Raw genomic sequence first — 26,962 nt, forward strand, 5'->3', positions numbered from 1 at the left:
CATCTCACTGGTTTGAACACTGTCGAATGTCTCAATGGCCTGCCGGCATTGTCATGACCAAGTGTAAACCTATATATACTGGATTGCATCTGTTCATACAAACGTACAAGCCAAGGGGGAGAGGGACCAACAAAAGCCGGGGACCAACAAAAGCGAATGGATGCCGTGAGGAGAGGGAAGTCGTCCGAAATCTGGCTACATGTGACGTCACGAGATTTCCTTAGACTAAGCGGCAGCTGCTGAAGCTGGTCACAGAGCCGGGAGGACTGTCGCAGCAATTTCTGTCTACAAAGTATTATTTTCGGACATTATAATTGGCCGTAGCATCAGCAGCAATGGATACATCACGGTTTTTCTTCTATTTTTATCACTGACTGACTGTTCTTTCCAAATATTTTGCTGCGTTGGAAGCACGCAAGCGCTCGAAGGGGGGTGTCCCTAGCTATCATTATTCGACTTGCCAGGTAAAATACGTCAATGTAAATGAAAATACTAATTATAAAAAGAAAAGCAGAAAGGGTTTAAGAAGCGCTGGGTTTGGGGTTACATTTTTGGGGGCCTGTGGAAGCATATTTTCAACGTAAAATGGGTGGGAACAACCGTTAGCTTGTAGCGGGCTAGCTAGCATGAATGCACGTCATTTTCAAGTTTGGGATGTGATGCTGCTGGGATGCTGCAACGGGAGGGCTTTTGGGCATTCTCAAGCGTGAGCTATAATGATGGGGTGGTGTTACTGTCTGGCTTCGGCCCGGTCTTTGCGCCCTAAACAAATGATATGTTAATTGAAACAAAGCCACATGTTTCTATGATATATATATATATATATATATATATATATAAAGCCAACAACCTAGGAATAAATGTAGGGAGTCGTAAAAAAGGTAAAACGTCAAAAGGAGACTGTCAGCTAGTTGCTAGCCAACGTTTGCTACGTTCGTTAGCCGCGTTCAGTGGCTAGCTAGCTCGATTTACAATTTCTTCCCCCAATCACTTGACATTTTATCCGTTTGCTGGGCACGTGAACATTGTTTAAAAATCATCCATACCCAGTAATGATTTTGTGCCTCTTGTTATTATTGTATAATTAAGTGTGTAATGTTATATGGCAGGCGGATGTTATTATGTAAGAGCAAATGACACCACACGCCCTTGAAACAAAAGCTGTTGTTTCAATATTTGCTTATTTTTGTATGCGGTGCAAGGCCTAGCCATGTCTTGTTCATTGATGGCAGAGACGATTGTTACGGAAAAGGTTTGCACATGTGACCTGTAATGGTTTCTAAAATGGAAAGTCTGGTCATGTCAGCCATTGTTTTTGTTGTCATTGGATTGATTCCATTTATTTTCCATCCCAGAGCCAGGTCTTTCACATCAGTCGGCCGCGTTTGACAGGCGTCCAATCTCTGACAACAAAACACTGTACTGCATGTAAGACAGTTTTCTCCTAGTACGGTAGTAGTACTTCACTTTGAACAAAAATAAACTCATGGGTTGTCGCAGGCAATTTGGCCTCTATTTTGGCACCCTTGTATCACTGGTTACTAGAGATAAGTAAATGGTAATACATTTATCTCTCCACGAAGGACATGCATTTAACCACAGAAGCTGTTCCTGAACTTGAATATGATTGTGTACCCAGAATTAAATCATTTTCTAGAGTAGGCCTACATAATGCTTTTGACATACTGGCTGCTTTTCCCATTGATCTCCAATTGGGATTTGGAGTGATTGACTGAGGTCCGTGCTAATGTTGTCATGTAGCCAATATCCTTAGATGTGACTAAATATAAGCAGTGAAAAGTAACTGAAGATCAATGCTTTTAGAGACATCAGACTGGCCAGTTTGGGATTCAAGTTATATACAGTACCAGTCAAAAGTTTGGACATTCCTACCCATTCGAGGGTTTTTCTGTATTTTTACTATTTTCTACATTGTAGAATAATAGTGAAGACATCAAAACTATGAAATAACACACATGGAATCATGTAGTAACCAAAAAAGTGTTAAACAAATCAAAACATTTTTATATTTGAGGTTCTTAAAATAGCTACTCTTTGCACTGATGACAGTTTTGCACACTCTTGGCATTCTCTCAACCAGCTTCATGAGGTAGTCACCTGGAATGCATTTCAATTAACAGGTGTGCCTTGTTAAAAGTTAATTTGTTGAATTTCTTTTCTTCTTAATGCGTTTGAGCCAATCAGTGTTGTGACAAGGTAGGGGTGGTAAAAGACCAAGTCCATATTATGGCAAGATCAGCTCAAATAAGCAAAGAGAAACGACAGTCCATCATTACTTGAAGACATGAAGGTCAATCAATCTGGAACATTTCAAGAACTTTTAAAGTTTCTTCAAGTGCAGTCGCAGTAACCATCAAGCGCTATGATGAAACTGGCTCTCAAGAGGACCGCCACAGGAAAGGAAGACCCAGGGTTACCTCTGCTGCAGAGGATAAGTTCATTAGAGTTACCAGCCTCAGAAATTGCAGCCCAAATAAATGCTTCACAGAGTTCAAGTATCAGACACATCTCAACATCAACTGTTCAGAGGAGACTGTGTGAATCAGGCCTTCATGGTCAAATTGCTGCATAGAAACCACTACTAAAGGACACCAATAAGAAGAGACTTGCTTGGGCCAAGAAACATGAGCAATGGACATTAGACTGGTGGAAATCTGTCCTTTGGTCTGATGAGTCCAAATGTTTGATTTTTGGTTCCAAACGCTGTGTCTTTGTGAGACGCAGAGTAGGTGAACAGTTGATCTCTGCATGTGTGGTTCGCACCGTGAAGCATGGAGGTGTGCGGGTGCTTTGCTGGTGACACTGTCAATGATTTATTTAGAACACTTAACCAGCATGGCTACCACAGCATTCTGCAGTGATATGCCATCCCATCTGGTTTGCGCTTAGTGGGACTATCAGTTGTTTTTCAACAGGATAATGACCCAAAACACACCTACAGGCTGTGTAAGGGCTATTTGACCAAGAACGAGAGTGATGGAGTGCTGCACTAGATGACCTGGCCTCCACAATCACCTGACCTCAACCCAATTGAGATGGTTTGGGATGAGTTGGACCGCAGAGTGAAGGTAAAGAGGCCAACAAGTGCTCCGTATATGTGGAAACTCCTTCAAGACTGCTGGAAAAGCATTCTAGGTGAAGCTGGTTGAGAGAATGCCAGGAGTGCAAAGCTGTCAAGGCAAAGGGTGGCTACTTTGAAGAATCTCAAATATAAAATATATTTTGATTTGATTAACACTTTTGTGGTTACTACAGGATTCCATAGGTGTTATTTTGTAGTTTTGATGTCTTCACTATTAGAAAATAGTATTAATAAAATAAAAACCTTCAATGTGTAAGTGTGTCAACTTTTGACTGGTACTGTATATATTTTATTTAACCAGGTACATTGACTGAGAACACATTATAATTTACAGCAACAACCAGAGGAAAGTGTTCCTCCTACTGGCCCTCCAACACCACTTCCACCAGCATCTGGCCTCCCATCCAGGGACCGACTAGAACCAACCCTGCTTAGCATTAGAGGTATGCCAGTAGTGGGATGCAAGAGGGTATGCTGCTGCTAGATCGAGGCTATTTGGTTCTTTCATTGTCATCAAAGCGCATATGTTGCTCAATCGAACAAAGTTTGTGTAGAGTCCTCAAGGCACACATTATCTAACAGTGTAGTAGATCAAAACATCTAAATTCAAAAGCGGCAAAGTCTTGCGTGGTCCTAATACGCGGCTCTGACCTTGCCACAGTCTCTGACGTTGTTTGTGCATCTCCTAATACACAATTTAGAATAATCCATCGGTACCAGAATAGACACAAGGTGGCCGTAAAGGATGTGTACCTTTTTTAAAATAATCTGGTCAATGGCGCTGTGTAATCAGTTTTTGGCCCGTCAAAAGAGCAGAGAGAGAGAGAGAGGGAGAGAGGGAGGAAAGGGGACAAATCTGCCGGTGGGAGGGGACGGGAAGCGCATTCTGGGTCTTAACAATGACTCCAGTTCTCACGTAAGTGTTTGTAAAGGAACGAGAGGGGGGCGGGGATGTAGTCTGTGTGTGGAGTGATCCATGGACCTTTTTTTTCCCCCTTTCTCTCTCCCCTGCTTCCTTACAGGCTGTCACCGCTGGAGTGCCTTAAGAGAGAGCGAAGGAAAACGTGGAGAGAGAGGCAGTGTGAGAGAGAGACGGTTAGGGGAGTAAAGACAGAGTGAGAGGAAAACACGAGTGGAGAGGAGGTAGCAGAAAGGAGAAGAGAGAGAGAGCCAAGGGAGTTGGGAAAAAGATGGAGTAAGGGAGAGAGAGAGACAACACACAGAGAAAGAGTCAGGAGAGTGGGTGTGTGTCTGTGAGAAACAGACAGCAAGGTCAGGACTGCTGAACCCACCCCCACCCCCCACCCCCTTGGGTCTGAGCACTGGGCTGACGGTCAAGGCGACGCCACTATGAGCGACCAAAACGTTGTCAAGGAAGGCTGGGTTCAGAAGAGAGGTGAGTTGATCGATTGATTGATGATCGGTGATGTTTACTGTCTTTGAAAATAAGTTTTTCTTCACAGTTCACATCAAGAAACAAACACCCCCGGTCCCCACGTACCTGTATATACATAAACATGGAAACCAACAGGGAAGGGAATGCATGGAATATTGTATTATTAAATTATTTTCCAATAGTTTCATTCTGAACAGAACCTTTAGTTTTTCTGTTCCGACAAGCAAAATAAAGTTCTGAACCATTTCAAACCAAAAAAAATACTCATATCATTCCTTTTTAAACCTCTGAAAATGTTTTATTTTTTTTACATTTCTTTCAGCATTAAATTACTTCACCAATCAGTGTGGATAGAGCAGGGCGTGAGATGCGACTGAAATTTTTCAGGCAAGAGAAGATGATGGAGGAGGCTTGGCTTGAAGCACTGGGCATCTTGTTATGGCATGCATTATCTGAATTAGGCCCACAGAACTATACCTACAGAGAAGCAGCTTCTATGGAATAACTTTTAATGTCTTTGAACTTTGAGATTTTTGTGGGACCAGAAAAATTCAAAATAAAATAACGTTATTAACTGGTTCCCATGATTTTAATATAACGGTTCTGTTCCGGAACAGTTTAGATCACTTTCGTTTAATTTTGTTCTTTTCCGGTTTATGGTTCTGTTCCCTGAACCGGTTCCAACCCCTGATTTATAGCTAGTATGCACAGCATGTGGTATGGAGGATTTTAAGCTATGCTGACTGGTTGAACACGTGTGTGTGTGTGTGTGTGTGTGTGTGTGTGTAGCCTCAGGCTGTGACACTGCCACAGACAAATTTGAGTTCTCGGAGGATGGCTTAACTCCTCAGTTCCTTCCTTTCAGAGCCCGGGAGCCACTGAATTGTTACAGGCACTTTTGCGCTTGTACAAAATCCAGTTACAGTCTTCTAAACACTGAGGGGTAGCTAGTGGTTTAGAGTTAAACTAGTAGCAAACAATCAGTTTTATACTTGTATTAAATTGTTATTACAAAGTTGTTACTGCATTTTTGCACACTGTCACTTGTGGTAAAAAAAAGTTCAATAATACCATGTAGGCTATTAGCAAAATGGAGCTCTTCTACAACAAGGTCCACATGGCGATCTTCCAAGTGAACACAAGCATGGACCTTCGTATTAATTAATTATGTATTAACCTTCTTGAACCATGATGAATCCTGCCATGCTGTTAAATGAAAATGCACTTCCTTAAAGCCGTACATAGGGGTATATCCCAGATGACATCTCATTCCCTTTATAATGCACTACTTTTGTCCAGGGCCCATAGCCCTGGCACTATAAAGGGAAGAGTGCCATTTAGGTTGCAGCGAAGGTCTGACCACTGCTACAGCCAGCCAGTCAGTCAGTAACTATAAAAACTGATAGGCTAAGTTTCCAGTATAAACCAATCCCTACTGGACTTGTTGCAGGTGAGTACATAAAGAACTGGAGGCCGCGCTACTTCCTGCTGAAGACAGACGGATCCTTCATCGGCTACAAAGACAAACCCCAGGACGCAGACCTGGCCTATCCCCTCAATAACTTCTCTGTAGCAAGTAGGTTCTCCTCGCCATCATCAGTCTCCATTTTAAACCATTTGTGGGCGGTTTCTCAAACACAGATTAAGCCTAGTCCTGGACTAAAAGCAAGCTCAATGGAGAATCTCAATTGAAAATGATTGAGTCCAGGACTAGGTTTAATCTGTCCCGGGAAACCGCTTCATAGTGTGTTGAGTATATTGTATTACAATATACAGCCTATAGAAAGTATTCAGACCCCTTGACTTTTTCCACATTTTTATTCTAAAATTGCTAAAATATTTTTTTAAATCCTCAGCAATCTACACACGATACCCCATAATGACAAAGTGAAAACAGGTTGTTAAAATCTTTTGCAAATGTATTAAAAAGAAAAACAGATGCATAAGTAGTATTCAGACCCTTTGCTATGAGACTCGAAGTTGAGCTCTGTTGCATCCTGTTTCAATTGATCATTCTTGAGATGTTTCTGCAACTTGATTGGAGTCCACCTGTGGTAAATTCAATTGAATGGACATGATTTGGAAAGGCACACACCTGTCTATGTAAGGTCCCACAGTTGACAGTGCATGTCAGAGCAAAAACCTAGCCATGAGGTCGAAGGAATTGTCTGTAGAACCCCGAGACAGGATTGTGTGGAGGCACAGATCTGAGGACGGGTACCAAAACATTTCTGCAGCATTGAAGGTCTCCAAGAACACAGTGGCCTCCATCATTCTTAAATGGAAGAAGTTTGGAACCATCAAGACTTCCTAGAACTGGCCGCCCTGCCAAACTGATCAATCAGGGGAGAAGGGCCTTGGTCAGGGAGGTGACCAAGAACCTGATGGTCACTCTGACAGAGCTCTAGAGTTCCTCTGTGGAGATGGGAGAACCTTCCAGAAGGACAACCATCTCTGCAGCACTCCACCAATCAGACCTTTATGTTAGAGTGGCCAGACGGAAGCCACTCTTCAGTAAACGGCACATGCCAGCCTGCTTGGAGTTTGCCAAAAGGCACCTAAAGACTCAGACCATGAGAAACAAGATTCTCTGGTCTGATGAAACCAAGATTGAACTCTTTGGCCTGAATGCCAAGTGTCACGCCTGGAGGAAACCTGGCACCATCCCTACGGTGAAACGTGGTGGCAGCATTATGCTGTGGGGATGGTTTTCAGCAGCAGGGACTGGGAGACTAGTCAGGATCAAAGGAAAGTGAATGGAGCAAAGTACAGAGGTCCTTGATGACAACCTACTCCAGAGCGCTCAGGACCTCAGACTGGGGTGAAGGTTCAACTTGCAACAGGACAACGACCTTAAGCACACAGCCAAGACAACGCTGGAGTGGATTCTGGACAAGTCTCTGAATGTCCTTGAGTGGCCCAGCCAGAGCCTGGACTTGAACACGATTGAGCATCTCTGGAGAGACCTGAAAATAGCTGTGCAGCAACGCTCCCCATCCAACCTGACAGAGCTTGAGAGCATCTGCAAAGAAGAATGTGAGAAACTCCCCAAATACAGGTGTGCCAAGCTTGTATACCCAAAAAGACTCGATGCTGTAATCGTTGCCAAAGGTGTTTCAATCAAGTATTGAGTAAAGGGTCTGAATACTTATGTAAATGTTATATTTCAGTTTTGTATTTTTAATAAATTAGCAAAAATGTCTGAACTCTTTTTGCTTTGTTAATATGGGGTATTGTTTGTAGATTGAGGGGGAAAAAACGATTTAATCAAATTTAGATTAAGGCTGTAACAAATCAAAATATGGAAAAAGTCAAGTGGTCTGACTACTTTCCTAAGGCATTGTACTACAATTTTCTTAGTTTTAAAATATCATTAAAGGTTCCCATGTTAGGCAGTGTGCACTCCCAAGAGCCAATGTGTCTCTGTCAAACGTTCAGAGTTAAAGTAGTGCTACTTGAATATAGTACAACACTATGTTGCCACCGTTATCTCCTGAAACGGTAGTGAGTGACAAATGTTTATTCTGTGACACTTTGTCAACCTCCATGGTATGAAGGATTTATTCAATCACTCGTTCATCACCCTGCTCATTTTATTTTGACCTTCTTGCGCTCTCCCACCTCCTCTCTCCCCCTCTTTCTTCCCTCTCTTTCCTTCCCGACACACCCTCTATTTCTCCCCCCCTCCTTTTCCCTCTTCTCAGAATGTCAGCTGATGAAGACGGAGCGGCCGAAGCCCAACACGTTCATCATCCGCTGTTTGCAGTGGACAACGGTTATTGAGAGGACATTCCACGTGGACACGCCCGATGAGAGGTGGGTCACCCTCTCTCTCACTCCCTCTGCTCTCTCTCTTCCTCTACTACAGCCTTGCCTCCATCTCTCGCCTTTAGGGAAAACGCTATTGAAAATCGAAGAAGAACACCTATACACTGTTTAGGTGCTGCTAAAACATGTTAATCTAAACATAAAACTTCCACAGCAGCAGTTGCATGTTTTGACGTAACTAGTTTTAGCAAACCACGGGAGCATCCAGACAGAATGGGGGGTATGTCTCTAGATTTCTCCATGGCATTTGTTTTGTACCCTGCACTTTTCGAAATGTGTGCTTTCCTCAGCACACGCGCACATACACACGCAGTGTATTAAAGTGAGCTGCTGTTGGTTGGTTCCAGGGATGAGTGGGCCGAGGCCATCCAGACGGTGGCCGACTCCCTGGCCAAGCAGGAGGAGGAGGGGATCCTGTGCAGCCCCACGTCGCAGATCGAGAACGAGGTCAACGAGGAGGAGATGGACACCTCCACCAGCCAACACAAACGGAAGGTGAGCCGCCCTGGGGACTGAGCGCAGGTCATACATTGGTAGATGGGCACATAAAAACCAAGCAAGATTGTTTCTCTCATCTCAATGAAGGCTTCTCCTCTTCTCGTTTATTTTCTTTTGTCCTCTACTTTCCTCTTCTCTCCTCTCTGACAGACAATGAATGACTTTGACTATCTGAAACTACTGGGCAAAGGCACTTTTGGGAAAGTCATTCTGGTGAAGGAGAAAGCGAGTGGAACTTATTATGCCATGAAGATCCTGAAGAAAGAAGTCATCATCGCCAAGGTACTGGCTGGTTTTAAAGCAGTTTCTCTCAACCTTTTTTATTCTAGAGATCAAATCAATCAAGTCAAATTTTATGTCACATGCGCCGAATACAACAGTGAAATGCTTACAGTGAAATGCTTACTTACGAGCCCTTAACCAACAATACAGTTTTAAGAAAAATAAGTGTTAAGTAAAAAATAGGTAAGTAAAAAATGTACAATAAAAGTAACAAATAATTAAAGAGCAGCAGTAAAATAACAGTAGCGAGGCTATATACAGGGGGTACCGGTACAGAGTCAATGTGCTGGGGTACAGGTTAGTAGAGGTAATATGTACATCAGCAAACTAGAACTATGTTTTTTCCTGCTTGGAAGTACATTTAAACTAAACTAGCTCTATAGAACTGACTAAATGAGTGTCTGGGACCATCCCACAGACCGGTGGTCGAAACACTGGTGGAAAGAACTGAGCCCTGTTGGAATGGATCCAGATATCACCATTTGGCGCCTTGTACCTTCTACATCCTAACATTCTGTCTTTCTCTTTCCCTCTCTCTCTACCCCCTGTTTCTGGATTTTCCTCTCTTTCCTTGTAACGCAGGACGAAGTTGCTCACACCCTCACAGAAAGCAGAGTGTTGAAAAACACCCGGCATCCATTCCTAACCGTGAGTATTGTTTAGCAGAGACTTGAAGGCAAACTTTATACTGTAAGCCAGTATTATTCACTTGGAGGGCATGTCTCAAATGGCACCCATACGGCTCTGGTCAAAAGGAGTGCGCTATATAGGGAATAGGGTGCCACTTGGGATGCATCCACAGACTCAGTCAAAAGCAAAGTCTGACTGAATAAACATTTAAGCTGTTCTACTGTTGCACGTGTCATTAGATATGAATTCACGAGATAATTGAACGTCTGTTTGTGTGGATGTAAAGAAACAAAACAACAACGATGGTGCAACTCTTGTTATTTTTCTCCAGTCTCTAAAGTACTCCTTTCAGACCAAGGACCGGTTGTGCTTTGTCATGGAGTATGTGAACGGAGGAGAGGTAAGAGATGCCTGTGATACCCGAGATACCTGGAGAAAGATTGGCATGTTTTTTTTTTTTACAGACACTGTAGGTGTGTTGATGAGGATTCCCTGAGACAGGTGCACCTTCCTCTTCCACCATACAGAATTCTTTCCAGGAGCCGAAATAATTATTTCCAGGGACCATCTCAGATTAGGAGTGCTGATCTAGGATCAAGTCCCCCTCCTATTCATTCTGATTTAAAATGCAATACTGATCTTAAATCAGCACTCCTACTCTGAGACAATTTGTGAATACGGGCCCATGACATGTTTTTTAGAGAGCTATTAGTGAACTATACCTTTTATATGCAGATGTGTAAATACATATTTGAATTTAACAACTTTTTGTTTTTGTGTTTATGCCTATCTTTCCCATTTTCCTCGCAGCTGTTTTTCCATTTGTCAAGAGAGCGAGTGTTTTCCGAGGACCGCACGCGGTTCTACGGAGCTGAGATTGTCTCCGCTTTAGACTACCTTCACTCTGCCAAGATAGTGTACCGCGATCTGAAGGTACATTCATTCATGTTAGCCAAGCTGTTGGACAGTCATCTCTATATCTATCATAACACCATGTGTAGACATCTCTTGGAGGCGAATCCTTACTTCCAATCCTAACTAAGTCTAATGGGAGACTAAGTGAAGATTTTGACTTAAAACATATCAAAAGAGCATGCTGTTGAGGATGGATATATTATAGGGGGGTATATTCAACATATAACATGATATTTATTCTCATTGGCAGCTGGAGAACTTGATGCTGGATAAAGACGGGCACGTCAAGATCACGGACTTCGGCCTCTGCAAGGAGGGCATCACCGACACGGCCACTATGAAGACCTTCTGCGGCACGCCAGAGTACCTGGCTCCAGAGGTCAGAGCTCACACTGATGTACACTACACTACCCAGAATGCCATGTTGTGAAATCTATCCAGGTTTTCTTATGGGAGGAAATATTCTAGGTGTCTAATATACTAACTACATACTAAGAGTGAGTAAAGCGGAGATCTACTGGCAAGAGACAAAAGCCCTTGCACGGAAAAGAGTGAGGTGTAGAGAAGAACGGTATGAATGCCGTATGCTCCCAGGGGGGCCCCTGTGGCGGACGCACTGTGCTCCCAAGGGGGCCAAGAGGATACAGTCAGGTCACATACTAATAAAAGAAAATCTAATGTTATTGGTCACGTACACATTTTACAGATGTTATCGCAGGTGCAGTGAAATGCTTATGTTCCTAACTCCATCAGTAATACCTAACAATCCACAAAATAAAATAAGAAATATCAGAACAAGCAATGTCAGTCCAAAATATATATGTATATGGCGGTGTGTATAGACATTATGGACAATAAATATGCAGTAGTTATATAGGATGAGCCTTGACTAGAATTAGAGGTCGACCGATTATGATTTTTCAAGGCCGATACCGATTATTGGAGAACCAAAAAAAGCAGGTGCCTATTTTTATTTATTTATATTTATTTATTTGTAATAATGACAATTACAACAATACTGAATGAACAATGAACACTTTTATTTTAACTTAATACATAAATAAAATCAATTTAGTCTCAAATAATGAAACGTGTTCAATTTGGTTTAAATAATGCAAAAAAACTGTTTGACAAGAAAGTAAAAGTGCAATATGTGCCATGTAAAAAAAAAAGCTAACGTTTAAGTTACTTGCTCAAAACATGAGAACATATATTAAAAGGTTGTAGTGCAGAATGCAGAGCTTGTCTGCATGGTCCCCTGTCAGTCTGCTCCTCCGCTTCTCATAAATGATCCCCACCTCACTGAACACTCTCTAGCTTGGGACCGAAGAAGGTGGGGGACAGAGAAACTTCTTTGCCAGTGGAGCGAGTGATTGAAGTCTGTCCTCATTCTGCTTCCACCACTCCAAAGGCAAGCCACTCTTTCTGTCAATGACAGGCTCTGTGAGGTAACACTCAATTTCAAAACTTCAGCCCAGCCCTCTTAGCTTCTGAGGATTCTAGCGTAGAGGCTGTCCATCAGACTGGGTGGCTGATCTACCCAGAATCGTTGCCTTTTTGCACCTGGATCTGGGTCCTCCTCTTCACTCGTCCCATCTGCTGTGGCTCTGGGATTTGGTTTCCTTAGTAGGTCAGACTCCTCCTTCAGCCACTCTTTTTCTTTCTCTAGTGCTGTCCCTGAGGTGAAGGCATAGCTCTTGTAACGTGGATCCAGGACAGTTTCCAACACCAGGCACTTTGTCTCCTCGGCCTTGGAGAACCTCCTTGTCAGACTGTCCAACATGGTCTTCCGTAAAGTTTTGATGCCTTGCTGCTGCAGCATCAGCTTCAGCACCGACACACTGGGGATGATGCATGCTGCTGTAGAGTTGGAGTGGCTCATCTCCAGTGTCGTCACCTCCTCCATAGGTGCCAGAGTCTCAATTAGGTTTGAGACAATGTCCCACTGTGCAGCAGACAAACTGCTGATGTGTCCGTATTCACCTGCATACACATTCAGTGCACGCCTCTGTTCAAACATCCTTGGCAACATATGTAGTGTTGAGTTCCAGCGAGTTTGAACTGCTTGCATGATGCTGTGTTTGGGAAGGCCAAGCTCTTCCTGAATGGCCCTCAGCCTCTGTTTGGCCAGTACAGAGTGGTCGAAGTAAGTTGCACAGCTCTTCAACGTGGCAATAATGTCTAGCGCAGCTCTCTGACTGGATAGGGCATCATTGATTACAAGCTGTAGGGTGTGTGCACTGCAGCTGAAGTCTGGAAGCTCTGCCAGTCTCATACCTTTCACCATGTTTGCCCCACTGTCCCTGAGGACCAGCACTACACGTTCTGTGTGGATTTCCCAGTATTCCAACATGGTCAAAAACAGCTCTCAGATGTAGTTTCCTGTGTGGGATCCAGTCATAGTCTTGACATTCAGCACAACCTGCTTTCTTGTCCAGACATTGTCAATGAAATGTCCAGTAAGTAAGGCTCATCAGGGACTCTGTAGTGCCTGACCAGCAGTCAGTTGTGAATGCCATGTGTGGAGCGTTTACTGGTGCCACCAGATTCTTCATTTTCATCACAACTCTTTCATGGGTTTTATCTAGCACATCAGCAAGAGTAATCAGCTGCTGAAAACCAACATCAGACACCACTGTGAATGGCTGGTTGTCAGTGGCAATCATCTCAATAATTGCTTCATCCATCTTCCTGGCCCTTGGGTCTTTGTCCTGCCATTTTGCTTGTTTATTAAAAAGATGTACATTTTTTGCCTGCGATGTCTGTCTGTGACTTGTCTGTATCACTTTCCTTGTGAAGAATTTGCGTTAGCTTTTTTTCCTCATTGCTTCCGTATGGCCTTTTGGATGGGTGTTCTTAAGGTGATTCCTTATGGGCTTTTGGATTGGTGTTAACTTTTTTGGGATAGGGGGCAGCATTCGGAATTTTGGATGAAAAGCGTGCCCAAAGTTAACTGCCTGCTACTTAGGCCCAGAAGCTAGGATATGCATATAATTGGTAGATTTGGATAGAAAACACTAAAGTTTCTAAAACTGTTAAGTTCTGTTATACTCACAGACAATTTTATTTGGCAGGTGAAACCCCGAGGACAAACCATCCAGGATTTTTTTTTTTTTAAGTGACAGTGTTTTCAATGGGTTTTCTATGTGGATCTAGATTTCTAAGTCCCTTGCTTGCAGTTCCTATCGCTTCCACTGGATGTCAACAGTCTTTAGAAATTGGTTGATGTTTTTCTTTTGAGTAATGAAGAAGTATGGCTGTTCAGAACGAGGGTCGAGTCTAGTGTACTGTTGTGGTTGGGGCGTGCGACCTGAAAGCTCGCTCCACTTTGTTTTCGTCCGGTATTGAACACAGTTTATCCCGTCTTAAATTTGATTATTTACGTAAAAAAATACCTAAATTTGTATTAGGAAAGTTGTTTGAAATGTTTGGATCAAGATTACAGGTAACCTATTAGATATTTTGTAGTCATGTTGCGCGAGTTAGAACCGGTGTTTTTCTGAATCAAAGGCGCCAAATAAATGGACATTTTGTAGATAACGACGGAATTTATGGGACATATTGGAGTGCCAACAGAAGAAGATCTTCAAAGGTAAGGCATGAATTATATCGTTATTTCTGAGTTTTGTGTTGCGCCTGGCGGGTTGAATTATGATTGTCGTGTGTTTGTTTGATGGGGTGCTGTTCTCAGATAATAACATGGTTTGCTTTTGCCGTAAAGCCTTTTTGAAATCTGCCACGGTGGCTAGATTAACAAGAAGTTAAGCTTTCATTTGGTGTATTGCACTTGTGAATGTATGAAAGTTAAATATTTCAACAACAAACAAAAAATATTTGGCGCTCTGCCATTTCACCGGATGTTATGGAAACGTTCCGCTAGCGGAACCCCTACCCGTAAATTAAGGTGATTCCACAGGTTGGTGGTATTTTGATTTAGCCGTTGCTGACCCCATGCTTACATCGTCATCACAAATAAGACACCTTGCTTTCCCTGGTACCAATTCAATGTAATAGTCCCACACTGGTGCTCTGCTTTTCTCTGCCATCTGTAAAATTAATATAATCGTGTACACACATACCCACAGAGCTCTCTGAAGTGACAATGATACTGGAGAGTCTGCTTAGGAGACACAAATACTCTCAACTGTTTGAATAATAAAAATAGAGTTTAAGTTACCTGTGATGAATGTTGAAAGCCAAAAACTGTAATTTCTATATGCAGGAAATCCTGTTTTAATAATGGGCATGGTAAGAATTGACTACCAAAGTGTGAGTCATAATCCCCATGACACCTTCCAGCAAAATCTGAAAAGCGGTTCCTTCATTTATTCCATAGGATATTTTTAGATTGACTTCAAATAAGGTCTGTGTTTCGTGTAGGCTTACACCACCTTGCCAATTTGATAACTGTGTAGATATCCATAGGACAAGGTAACTCTGATCAATATTGGATAAATAAACTCAGCAAAAAAAGAAACGTCCTCTCACTGTCAACTCCATTTATTTTCAGCAAACTTAACATGTGTAAATATTTGTATGAACATAAGATTCAACAACTGAGACATAAACTGAACAAGTTCCACAGACGTGACTAATATAAATGGAATAATGTGTCCCTGAACAAAGGGGGGGGGGTCAAAATCAAAAGTAACAGTCAGTATCTGGTGTGGCCAACAGCTGCATTAAGTAATGCAGTGCACCTCCTCATGGACTGCACCAGATTTGCCAGTTCTTGCTGTGAGATGTTACCCCACTCTTCCACCAAGGCACCTGCAAGTTCCCGGACATTTCTGGGGGGAATGGCTCTAGCTCTCACCCTCCGATCCAACAGGTCCCAGACGTGCTCAATGGGATTGAGATCCGGGCTCTTCGGTGGCCATGGCAGAACACTGACATTCCTGTCTTGCAGGAAATCACGCACAGAACGAGCAGTATGGCTGGTGGAATTGTCATGCTGGAGGGTCATGTCAGGATGAGCCTGCAGGAAGGGTACCACATGATGGAGGATGTCTTCCCTGTAACGCACAGCGTTGAGATTGCCTGCAATGACAACAAGCTCAGTCCGATGATGCTGTGACATTCCATGACGGGACCCTCCACCTCCAAATCGATCCCACGCCAGAGTACAGGCCTCGGTATAAAGCTCATTCCTTCAACGATAAACACGAATCTGACCATCTCCCCTGGGGAGACAAAACCGTGACTCGTCAGTGAAGAGCACTTTTTGCCAGTCCTGTCTGGTCGGTCCAGCGACGGTGGGTTTGTGCCCATAGGCGACATTGTTGCCGGTGATGTCTGGTGAGGACCAGCCTTACAACAGGCCTACAAGCTCTCAGTCCAGCCTCTCTCAGCCTATTGCGGACAGTCTGAGCACTGATGGAGGGATTATGTGTTCCTGGTGTAACTCGGGCAGTTGTTACCATCCTGTACTTGTCCCGCAGGTGTGATGTTTGGATGTACCGATCCTGTGCAGGTGTTACACGTGGTCTGCCACTGCGAGGACAATCAGCTGTAGCACTGTCTTAGGCGTCTCACAGTACAGACATTGCAATTTATTGCCCTGGTCACATCTGCCGTTCTCATGCCTCCTTGCAGCATGTCTAAGGCACGTTCAAGCAGATGAGCAGGGACCCTGGGCATCTTTCTTTTAGTGTTTTTCAGAGAACAGTAGAAAGGCCTCTTTAGTGTCCTACGTTTTCATAACTGTGAACTTAATTGCCTACCGTATAGAAGCTGTTAGGGTCTTAATGACCGTTCCACAGGTGCATGTTCATTAATTGTTTATGGTTCATTGAACAAGCATGGGAAACAGTGTTTAAACCCTTTACGATGAAGATCTGTGAAGTTATTTGGATTTTTACGAATTATCTTTGAAAGACAGGGTCCTGAAAAAACAGTTTCTTTTTTTGCTAAGTTTATTTATGAAAATATGTTGACAAACGGTACCTTATCCTAGTAAGATTTACACGAGTATGAAAACATCGAGGCGGTTTAAGCCTGCACGAAACACAGACCTTATTTGAAGTAGATCAAGACATTCTCTATGGAAGACATGAAAGGTAAAATAACGAAGAAACCCCTTTCAAGTTCAGCCGCAAGTTATTATAGGAATTATGACGCGTCGACTATTTCTCTCTCTACCATTTGTATTTCATATACCTTTGACTATTGGATGTTCTTATAGGCACTATAGTATTGCCAGCCTAATCTCAGGAGTCATAAACAGCGCTGTGCTTCAAGCATTGCGAAGAGCTGCTGGCAAATGCAGGAAAGTGCTGTTTGATTGAATGCTTACGAGCCTGCTGCTGCCTACCACCGCTCAGTCATACTGCTCTATCAAATATCAAATCATAGACTTAATTGTAATATTATAAACACACAGAAATATGAGCCTAATGTCATTAATACTGTCAAATCCGGAATCTTTCATTTCAAAAACAAAATGTTTCTTTCAGTGAAATACGGAACCGTTCTGTATTTTATCGAACGGGTGGCAAGTCTAAATATTGCTGTTACATTGCACAACCTTCAATGTTATGTCATAATTATGTACAATTCTGGCAAATTAGTTCGCAACGAGCCAGGCGGCCCAAACTGTTGCATATACCCTGGCTCTGCGTGCAATGAACGCAAGAGAAGTGACAGAATTTCCCTAGTTAATATTGCCTGCTAACATGAATTTCTTTTAACTAAATATGCAGGTTTAAAGAAATATACTTCTGCGTATTGATTTTAAGAAAGGCATTGATGTTTATAGTTAGGTACATTTGTGCAACGGTTGTGCTTTTGTTAAATCATCACCCGTTTGGCGAAGTAGGCTGTGATTCGATGATAAATTAACAGGTACCGCATTGATTATATGCAACGCTGGACAAGCTTGTTAACCTAGTAATATCATTAACCATGTGTAGTTAACTAGTGATTATGTTAAGATTGATTGTTTTTTATAAGATAAGTTTAATGCCAGCTAGCAACTTACCTTGGCTCCTTGCTGCACTCGCGTAACAGGTGGTCAGCCTGCCACACAGTTTCCTCGTGGAATGCAATGTAATCGGCATCCAAAAAAACGTAACTTGAAATCGGCCTTAATTAATCGGCCGAACTAGAATACAGTATATACATATGACGTGGGTAAAACATACTGTATTATGTCATGATGTCCCTATGCTAGGTGCTGGAGGACAATGACTACGGCCGGGCGGTGGACTGGTGGGGTCTGGGCGTGGTCATGTATGAGATGATGTGCGGCCGGCTGCCCTTCTACAACCAGGACCACGAGAAGCTGTTTGAGCTGATCCTCATGGAGGAGATCAAGTTTCCACGCACGCTCTCCTCCGACTCCAAGTCCCTGCTCTCCGGCCTGCTCATCAAGGACCCCAACAAACGGTACATAGAGATAGAAACAGACGCTCGGGCACACACACAGACAGACATGCATGCATTGAAGCAAGAGAGATGTACACACAGAGGCACAGGTACACAGACAGACGAACGAACACACACACACACATACACACACACCAAGACTCCAGTGGGGGATTATACGAAGCTGGATCAATGATCAGCCAACAAACTCTGTCAAATAGTTTTGACAGAACACATTTCCTACTTTGTAACAGATCAACTTGAAGTGGATTATTGACTCATGACTCATGCTAATCAGCTAACCAGCCCTCAACTGTAACTTCCCATAATTTAGTCTTTTTTTGTACAGGAGTTGCTGGCTCACTCATTGATCCTGCTTCATGAAATACTAGCTCATCGCAATTTTTCATTTGTTTATTGCTCTGCTACAAAGCCGTTTTGTCACTAAAAGCTTGAGGCAGCTAGGTTAGTGGTAAACCCAAGGGAGAATGTTCTCTCATTCACCCCTTGATGTTATTCCAGGATTTGCACCTAGCTCATGTTGTCTTGTTTCTCGACAGGCTTTCTAGAAAGTGTTCACATCTGTACTCTTCTCTATTTCCGACAGACTCGGTGGCGGTCCAGACGATGCGAAGGAGATAATGCGCCACAGTTTCTTTGTGGCTGTAGACTGGCAAGACGTCTACGACAAAAAGGTGAGTCTCCTCTTGTTCTACACCTGATCACGTACGTGTACGATTTCATTAAACCAGTTCTGTGCCCTCCCACCGACTTCTGAACAAATTCGGAATATTTCACGCAGGTGAAAATGACTAGCATTTTTCCAGTCAAATATGCAAATATTGACGTCACACACAAGCCAGGGACATCAGTGTGTCACATGTCAATGTGGTCCTGTGTGGCTCAGTTGATAAAGCATGATGTCAAGATCTTGGGTTTGACTCCTACTAAGGCCACCGATACAAAAATGTATGCACAAAGTACTGTAAGTGGCTTTGGATAAAAGCGTCTGCTAAATGGCAATTATATATTACATGTGACAACGGTGTCCCCTCCCTCTCCCCTACAGTTGGTCCCCCCCTTCATGCCACAGGTCTCGTCAGAGACAGACACCCGGTATTTCGATGAGGAGTTCACGGCACAGACGATCACCATCACTCCCCCGGAAAAATGTAAGTGTCCATCGGATCCCTCTGCACGGTTCGGCCCACTTCTTTGGAATAGGGGTTTCCTGCCATAGACTCTGCCATAGGATGATTAGTCTGTTGAATTGTTGGGGGTGTTGTGCTGTGGTAATGGCCTTTATTTAGTGATTATTTTAAGGTAACACTGTTACTCAAGTGCCCCTAAGTGTTTTACATTTATTTTTTATTTCACCTTTATTTAACCAGGTAGGCTAGTTGAGAACAAGTTCTCATTTACAGCTGCGACCTGGCCAAGATAAAGCAAAGCAGTTCGACACATGCAACAAGACAAGAGTTACACATGGAATAAACAAACATACAGTCAATAATACAGTAGAAAAAAGTGTATATATACAGTGTGTGCAAATGAGGTAGGGTAAGGGAGGTAAGGCAATAAATAGGCCATGGTGGCGAAGTAATTACAATATAGAAATTAAACACTGGAATGGTATATGTGCAGAAGATGAATGTGCAAGTAGAGATACTGGGGTGCAAAGGCGCAAGATAAATAAATAAAATACAGTAGGGGGATGAGGTAGTTGGATGGGCTATTTACAGATGCCTTTGGGGGTGACCAGTGAGATATACCTACTGGAGCGCGTGCTACGGGTGGGTGCTGCTATGGTGACCAGTGAGCTAAGGCGGGGCTTTACCTAGCAGAGACTTGTAGATGACCTGGAGCCAGTGGGTTTGGCGACGAGTATGAAGCGAGGGCCAGCCAATGAGAGCGTACAGGTCGCAGTGGTGGGTAGTATATGGTGCTTTGGTGACAAAACGGATGGCACTGTGATAGACTGCATCCAATTTGTTGAGTAGAGTGTTGGAGGCTATTTTGTAAATGACATCGTCGAGGATCGGTAGGATGGTCAGTGTAACGAGGGTATTTTTGGCGGCATGAGTGAAGGATGCTTTGTTACGAAATAGGAAGCTGATTCTAGATTTAATTTTGGATTGGAGATGCTTAATGTGAGTCTGGAAGGAGAGTTTACAGTCTAACCAGACACCTAGGTATTTGTAGTTGTCCACATATTCTAAGTCAGAACCGTCCAGAGTAGAGGTCGACCGATTATGATTTTTCAACGCCGATACCGATTATTGGAGGGCCAAAAAAGCCGATACCGATTAATCGGACGATTTTAATTTTTTTATTTTTATATATATAATAATATTTTTTAATATTTTTTAATGTCAATTATTTTTATTATTATATATAATTTTTTTATTATTTTTTATTTATTTATTTGTAATAATGACAATTACATCAATACTGAATGAACACTTATTTTAACTTAATATAATACATCAATAAAATCTATTTAGCCTCAAATAAATAATGAAACATGTTCAATTTGGTTTAAATAATGCAAAAACAAAGTGTTGGAGAAGAAAGTAAAAGTGCAATATGTGCCATGTAAAAAAGCTAATGTTTAAGTTCCTTGCTCAGAACATATGAAAGCTGGTGGTTCCTTTTAACATGAGTCTTCAATATTCCCAGGTAAGACGTTTTAGGTTGTAGTTATTATAGGAATTGTAGGACTATTTCTCTCTATACGATTTGTGTTTCATATACCTTTGACTATTGGATGTTCTTATAGGCACTTTAGTATTGCCAGTGTAACAGTATAGCTTCCGTCCCTCTCCTCGCTCCTACCTGGGCTCGAACCAGGAACACATCGACAACAGCCACCCTCGAAGCAGCGTTACCCATGTAGAGCAAGGGGGAAAACTACTCCAAGTCTCAGAGCGAGTGACGTTGAAACACCATTAGCGTGCATCAGGCTAACTAGCTAGCCATTTCACATCGGTTGCACCAGCCTAATCTTGGGAGTTGACAGGCTTGAAGTCATAAACAGCGCAATGCATTGCGAAGGGCTGCTGGCAAACGCACGAAAGTGCTGTTTGAATGAACGCTTACGAGCCTGCTGCTGCCTACCATCGCTCAGTCAGACTGCTCTATCAAATCATAGACTTGATTATAATATAACACACAGAAATACGAGCCTTAGGTCATTAATATGGTCGAATCCGGAAACTATCATCTCGAAAACCAAACGTTTTTCCTGTCAGTGAAATACGGAACTGTTCCGTTTTTTATCTAACGGGTGGCATCCCTAAGTGTAAATATTCCTGTTACATTGCACAACCTTCAATGTTATGTCATAATTACGTAAAATTCTGGCAAATTAGTTCAAAACGAGCCAGGCGGCCCAAACTGTTGCATATACCCTGACTCTGCGTGCAATGAACGCAAAATGACACAATTTCACCTGGTTAATATTGCCTGCTAACCTGGATTTCCTTTAGCTAAATATGCAGATTTAAAAATATATACTTCTGTGTATTGATTTTAAGAAAGGCATTGATGTTTATGGTTAGGTACAGTCGTGCAACGATTGTGCTTTTTTCGCAAACGCGCTTTTGTTAAATCATCCCCCATTTGGTGGCTGTCGGCTGTCTTTGTTAGGAAGAAATAGTCTTCACAGTTCGCAACGAGCCAGGCGGCCCAAACTGCTGCATATACCCTGACTCTGTTTGCAAGAGAAGTGACACATTTTCCCTAGTTAAGAAATTCATGTTAGCAGGCAATATTAACTAAATATGCAGGTTAAAAAATATATACTTGTGTATTGATTTTAAGAAAGGCATTGATGTTTATGGTTGGAGCAACGTGTACCTAAGCGATTATATGCAACGCAGGACAGGCTAGATAAACTAATATCATCAACCATGTGTAGTTGACTATTGATTATGATTGATTGATTGTTTTTTATAATATAAGTTTAATGCTAGCTAGCAACTTACCTTGGCTTCTTACTGCATTTGCGTAACAGGCAGGCTCCTCGTGGAGTGCAATGTAAAGCAGGTGGTTAGAGCATTGGACTAGTTAACCGAAAGGTTGCAAGATTGAATCCCCGAGCTGACAAGGTAAAAATCTGTCGTTCTGCCCCTGAACAAGACCCACCGTTCCTAGGCCGTCATTGAAAATAAGAATGTGTTCTTAACTGACTTGCCTAGTTAAATAAAGGTAAAAAAAATAAAAAAACAAATTGGCGTCCAAAAATACCGATTACCGATTGTTAGGAAAACTTGAAATCGGCCCTAATTAATCGGCCATTCCGATTAATCGGTCGACCTCTAGTCAAGAGTAGTGATGCTGAACGGGCGGGTAGGTGCGGACAGCGACCAGTTGAAGAGCATGCATTTCGTTTTACTAGCATTTAAGAGCAGTTGGAGGCCACGGAAGGAGAGTTGTATGGCATTGAAGCTCGTCTGGAGGTTAGTTAACACAATGTCCAAAGAAGGGCCAGAGGTATACAGAATGGTGTCGTCTACGTAGAGGTGGATCAGAGAATCACCAGCAGCAAGAGCGACGACATTGATGTATACAGAGAAGAGAGTCGGCCCAAGAATTGAACCCTATGGCACCCCCATAAAGACTGCCAGAGGTCCGGACAACAGGCCCTCGGATTTGACACACTGAACTTTATCAGAGAAGTAGTTGGTGAACCAGGCAAGGCAATCATTTGAGAAACCAAGGCTGTTGAGTCTGCTGATAAGAATGTAGTGATTGACAGAGTCGAAAGCCTTGGCCAGGTCGATGAATACAGCTGCACGGTTTTGTCTCTTATCGACGGTAGTTATGATATCGTTTAGGACCTTGAGCGTGGCTGAGGTGCACCCATGACCAGCTCTGAAACCAGATTGCATAGTGGTGAAGGTATGGTGGGATTCGAAATGGTCGATAATCTGTTTAACTTGGCTTTTGAAGACCTTAAAAGGCAGGGTAGGATAAATATAGGTCTGTAGCAGTTTGGGTCTAGAGTGTCTCCCCCTTTGAAGAGGGGGATGACCGCGGCAGCTTTCCAATCTTTGGCAATCTCAGACGATACGAGAGAGGTTGAACAGGCTAGTAATAGGGGTTGCTACAATTTCGGCAGATAATTTTAGAAAGAGAGGGTCCAGATTGTCTAGCCCGGCTGATTTGTAGGGGTCCAGATTTTGCAGCTCTTTCAGAACATAAGCTATCTGGATTTGGGTGGAGGAGAAATGGGGGAGGCTTGGGCGAGTTGCTGTGGGGGGTGCAGGGCTGTTCACCGGGGTAGGGGTAGCCAGGTGGAAAGCATGGCCAGCCATAGAAAAATGCTTATTGAAATTCTCAATTATAGTGGATTTATCGGTGGTGACAGTGTTTCCTAGCCTCAGTGCAGTGGGCAGCTGGGAGGAGGTGCTGTTATTCTCCATGGACCTTAGTGTCCCAGAACTTTTTGGAATTAGTGCTACAGGATGCAAATTTCTGTTTGAAAAAGCTAGCCTTAGCTTTCCTAACTGACTGTGTATATTGGTTCCTAACTTCCCTGAAAAGTTGCATATCACGGGGGATATTCGATGCTAATGCAGTACGCCACAGGATGTTTTTGTGCTGGTCAAGGGCAGTCAGGTCTGGAGAGAACCATGGGCTATATCTGTTCCTGGTTCTACATTTTTTGAATGGGGCATGCTTATTTAGGATGGTGAGGAAGGCACTTTTAAAGAATTAACAGGCATCCTCTACTGACGGGATGAGGTCAATATCCTTCTAGGATACCCGGGCCAGGTCGATTAGAAAGGCCTGCTTGCTGAATTGTTTAGGGAGCGTTTGACAGGGATGAGGGGTGGTCGTTTGACCACAGACCCATTACGGATGCAGGCAGTGATCGCTGAGATCTTGGTTGAAAACAGCCGAGGTGTATTTGGAGGGCAAGTTGGTTAGGATGATATCTCTGAGGGTGCCTGTGTTTATGGATTTGGGGTTGTACCTGGTGGGTTCATTGATAATTTGTGTGAGATTGAGGGCATCGAGCTTAGATTGTAGGATGGCCGGGGTGTTAAGCATGTCCCAGTTTAGGTCACCTAGCAGCACGAGCTCTGAAGATAGATGGGGGCAATCAATTCACAGCTGGGGGCAGAGGGTGGTCTATAGTAAGTGGCAACGGGGAGAGACTTAAGTAATGACACTTAACTCATGCAGGTTATAACACCCTTATAACTTAATTCATTAAGTTTGTTATTGAGCCCAGACTAACCTGTCTTTCTCCCTCTCCTCTCTCGCTGTCTCTGTCTCTTTCTACAGATGATGAAGATGGGATGGGCGAGGGTGACAGCGAACGGAGGCCTCATTTCCCACAATTCTCGTATTCGGCCAGCGGACGAGAGTGAAGGTCATTGCCAGCCAGCCAGTATTGCCCCCCCCCCCCTTGTCGTGCGGCCGTTTCGAGGAAAACACGTAGCCATTTTAGGAAAAGTCTCCCCTCTTTTCTCCTTCTTTGTATTCGAGTGCAGACTGGGAGAAGTTGTCTTTTTAGGGACTATAAAAGGGGTTTTGCACAGTGGGATAGACTCAAGCTGGTCTCTCCACACAGAAAACGTATCTTACATTTTCAACGCTATATACTGCAGAAGGCAATGTTTTTGTTATTTATTTTTATCCGTCAATATTAGGTTGTCGACCTGTTAAGTTCTTTGTCTTTTTTTTTTTTTGAACTTTTTTGCACTTGGTTTGGAAGAGCCGTTCTAGGGAACAAAACCAAAAATGTTGCCTTATGTGTGCAGATGTTTCGTATCATACAGACAGGGTTTAGGTCGGGGGGCTCGTGGTTCATTCAAACAATTATTTTTCTCATATACAATGCCATGGCGGTGCACATTCTCTAATCCCATGGCAACGAGAGTCACTGTCTACTAAAAACCACAAAAAAAGACAGAACTGACAGTTTCTTTCATTCCAATTTCATTGTCAGTGTTATTTCTTTTCATCCTTTTTGACCTTTTCATTTTCAGCCAGATATTTCTACTTGGTTATTGTTTGACAGAAACACTAAACTGCCAGATACTGCACGGTTCACTCAGGCAACACAGAGCACAACCGCATTCAACTCAGCTACCAGTTTAGCTTTACACACCCATCAGGGAAAAGCTACTATAAATATACAAGCCTTTTTTGCATCTTTTTCCACAGTCATTTGATTAATAACTTATTTTCATAGCTATAGAAAAAATAGTGGTATAGATGTTTACACAAGGAATGTGGCTTATACAGGTCCACCTTATGCTGTCATAACACACATGCTCTCTCACACACACACACACACACACACACACACACACACACTAACATCAGAGCCAGCTCTGAGCTCTGCTGATATGGCTTGTGACAGACTATGAAATCTGTATCTGTATCTGTAAAAAAAAAAAAGAATCTCCCCATCAATCTTCCCAAAGCGACAAGGTGGGCGGAAGGCATCAATAATCACTAACCATGTCGGGTCACAGATCACGTGAAACTGAGCCATGAATATACTTGTGTATGATGAGGACTGTGAGAATGGAGAGAGAAAAGGAAAGCAGTTCCCCCACCTTTTTTGATGTAAATATGCAATGCCTTTTTTTGTTCTTAGTGGCATCTTGGCCAGACATGAACTTTTGTGTGTGACTGTACTTCAAGCTTGCTGAGGAGAACCAAGAACAGAGGAAAAGGAAGACTGAGAATGACGTTTTGGGTCAAAACAACGTAAACTACAATGTTAGACTGACTGGACGCTCCCATTTTGTGACTGATGTCAGCGTCACCTCGACCTGTCTTTCCAGAAGAGGTTTCCATGGAGACGAGACCCTTTTTTCGCTGTTGGTCAAATAGATTGACATCCACTGTAACGTTTTCTTTTTCCCGTTCAAGTGGGACCATGGTCAATTCTGCAGTGATATGTGGTTACATCAGGTTGTTACCATTCCCTTCTTTTTTTGTACCATAGTACTAGTTTTATTTATGTTTGTGTCATTCTAGGCAGTGTTGCCCAGTCTTGTTCAGAGTCAAAAAGGCACCTCTCTTTAAGCCTCTGAAGGATGATATTGTTGGATGTTTTTTATCCAATTGTTTTTTGGATTGTTTGCTTGTTTGTTTTCTTACCAAAACATTAGGGCAAGAAACCAATAGTGAACTTGCATTGCCGTGGTAGTATTTATTTTGAATTAAATTAAAGAATACATTTCAGGGTTTTTCATAGCGTAAATCAGTGTTTTATTTTAATCCCCCTTCTGATATTTCAATGACTGTATGTACCCTTTGGAAAGCAATGCCCTAAACAATGTTCAGCAAGGGTCTCATCTAGGGTCATGTTCATTAGGAACCAAATAAAATATCAGGGAGGAAGAAACTACTGGCGCATTTCCACTGATAGGTTTTTTGGGTAAATCTATTTTTCCATCGACGCGGGCCGGCACCCGTGTCTCACTGGGCCATTGCTCCGCCGGACCTGCTCTGACTTGGAGCCAAGGCACTGGGTACTTTTTTAGCTTGGATTTACATAAATGGTTAACTCTGAACTTTTACACCTCAAAAAGCAACAGTCTTGAATGATGCAGAGGTTTGTGATTCTGCTCGCCACAAGTCTTGTCACACTCCTAATGGAAGCAACACTAGCACCTACATTAAAGGGATACATCAGGATTTTGGCAAAGAGGCCCTTTATCTAATTTCCCAGAGTCACATGAACTTGTGGATACAATTTTCTCTGTGTCCAATATGAAGGAAGCTAGAGAGAGCATTTTCTCGTGAAACTAACTAGCGTTAGCGCAATGACGAAGTCTAGGTATCTGCTACCCATAGACTTCCAGTCATTTGCGGTAGCAATGGTTAGCAACTCCCTTCAAACTGCACGCAGAGACATAAAAATGGTAGCCACGAGTTCCTGTGACTCCAGGGAAGTAGATTGCCAAAATCCTCAC

General features: G+C 42.8%; 1 protein-coding gene across 2 annotated transcripts; it reads left to right on the forward strand.

The window, feature by feature from the left end:
- The first annotated feature begins 187 nt into the window (after positions 1–187).
- Positions 188–26,233, forward strand: LOC115178760 (RAC-gamma serine/threonine-protein kinase). Of its 2 annotated transcripts, none has more exons than XM_029740050.1 (14): positions 188–464; positions 4,126–4,499; positions 5,950–6,075; positions 8,204–8,315; positions 8,675–8,822; positions 8,976–9,107; positions 9,690–9,755; positions 10,069–10,137; positions 10,548–10,670; positions 10,903–11,031; positions 17,824–18,038; positions 18,625–18,712; positions 19,087–19,189; positions 24,312–26,233. In XM_029740050.1, exons 2-14 carry the CDS (start codon positions 4,454–4,456, stop codon positions 24,395–24,397), a joined length of 1,443 nt encoding a protein of 480 aa, XP_029595910.1. In that variant the 5' UTR covers positions 188–464; positions 4,126–4,453; the 3' UTR covers positions 24,398–26,233. The 2 variants fall into 2 exon arrangements, with proteins under 2 accessions (XP_029595910.1, XP_029595911.1); XM_029740051.1 differs by lacking the exon at positions 188–464 and adding an exon at positions 3,483–3,546.
- The last annotated feature ends 729 nt before the right edge of the window (positions 26,234–26,962 follow it).

The sequence above is a fragment of the Salmo trutta genome, chromosome 38 (genome assembly GCF_901001165.1).
Source record: "Salmo trutta chromosome 38, fSalTru1.1, whole genome shotgun sequence".
Taxonomy (NCBI): Eukaryota; Metazoa; Chordata; class Actinopteri; order Salmoniformes; family Salmonidae; genus Salmo; species Salmo trutta.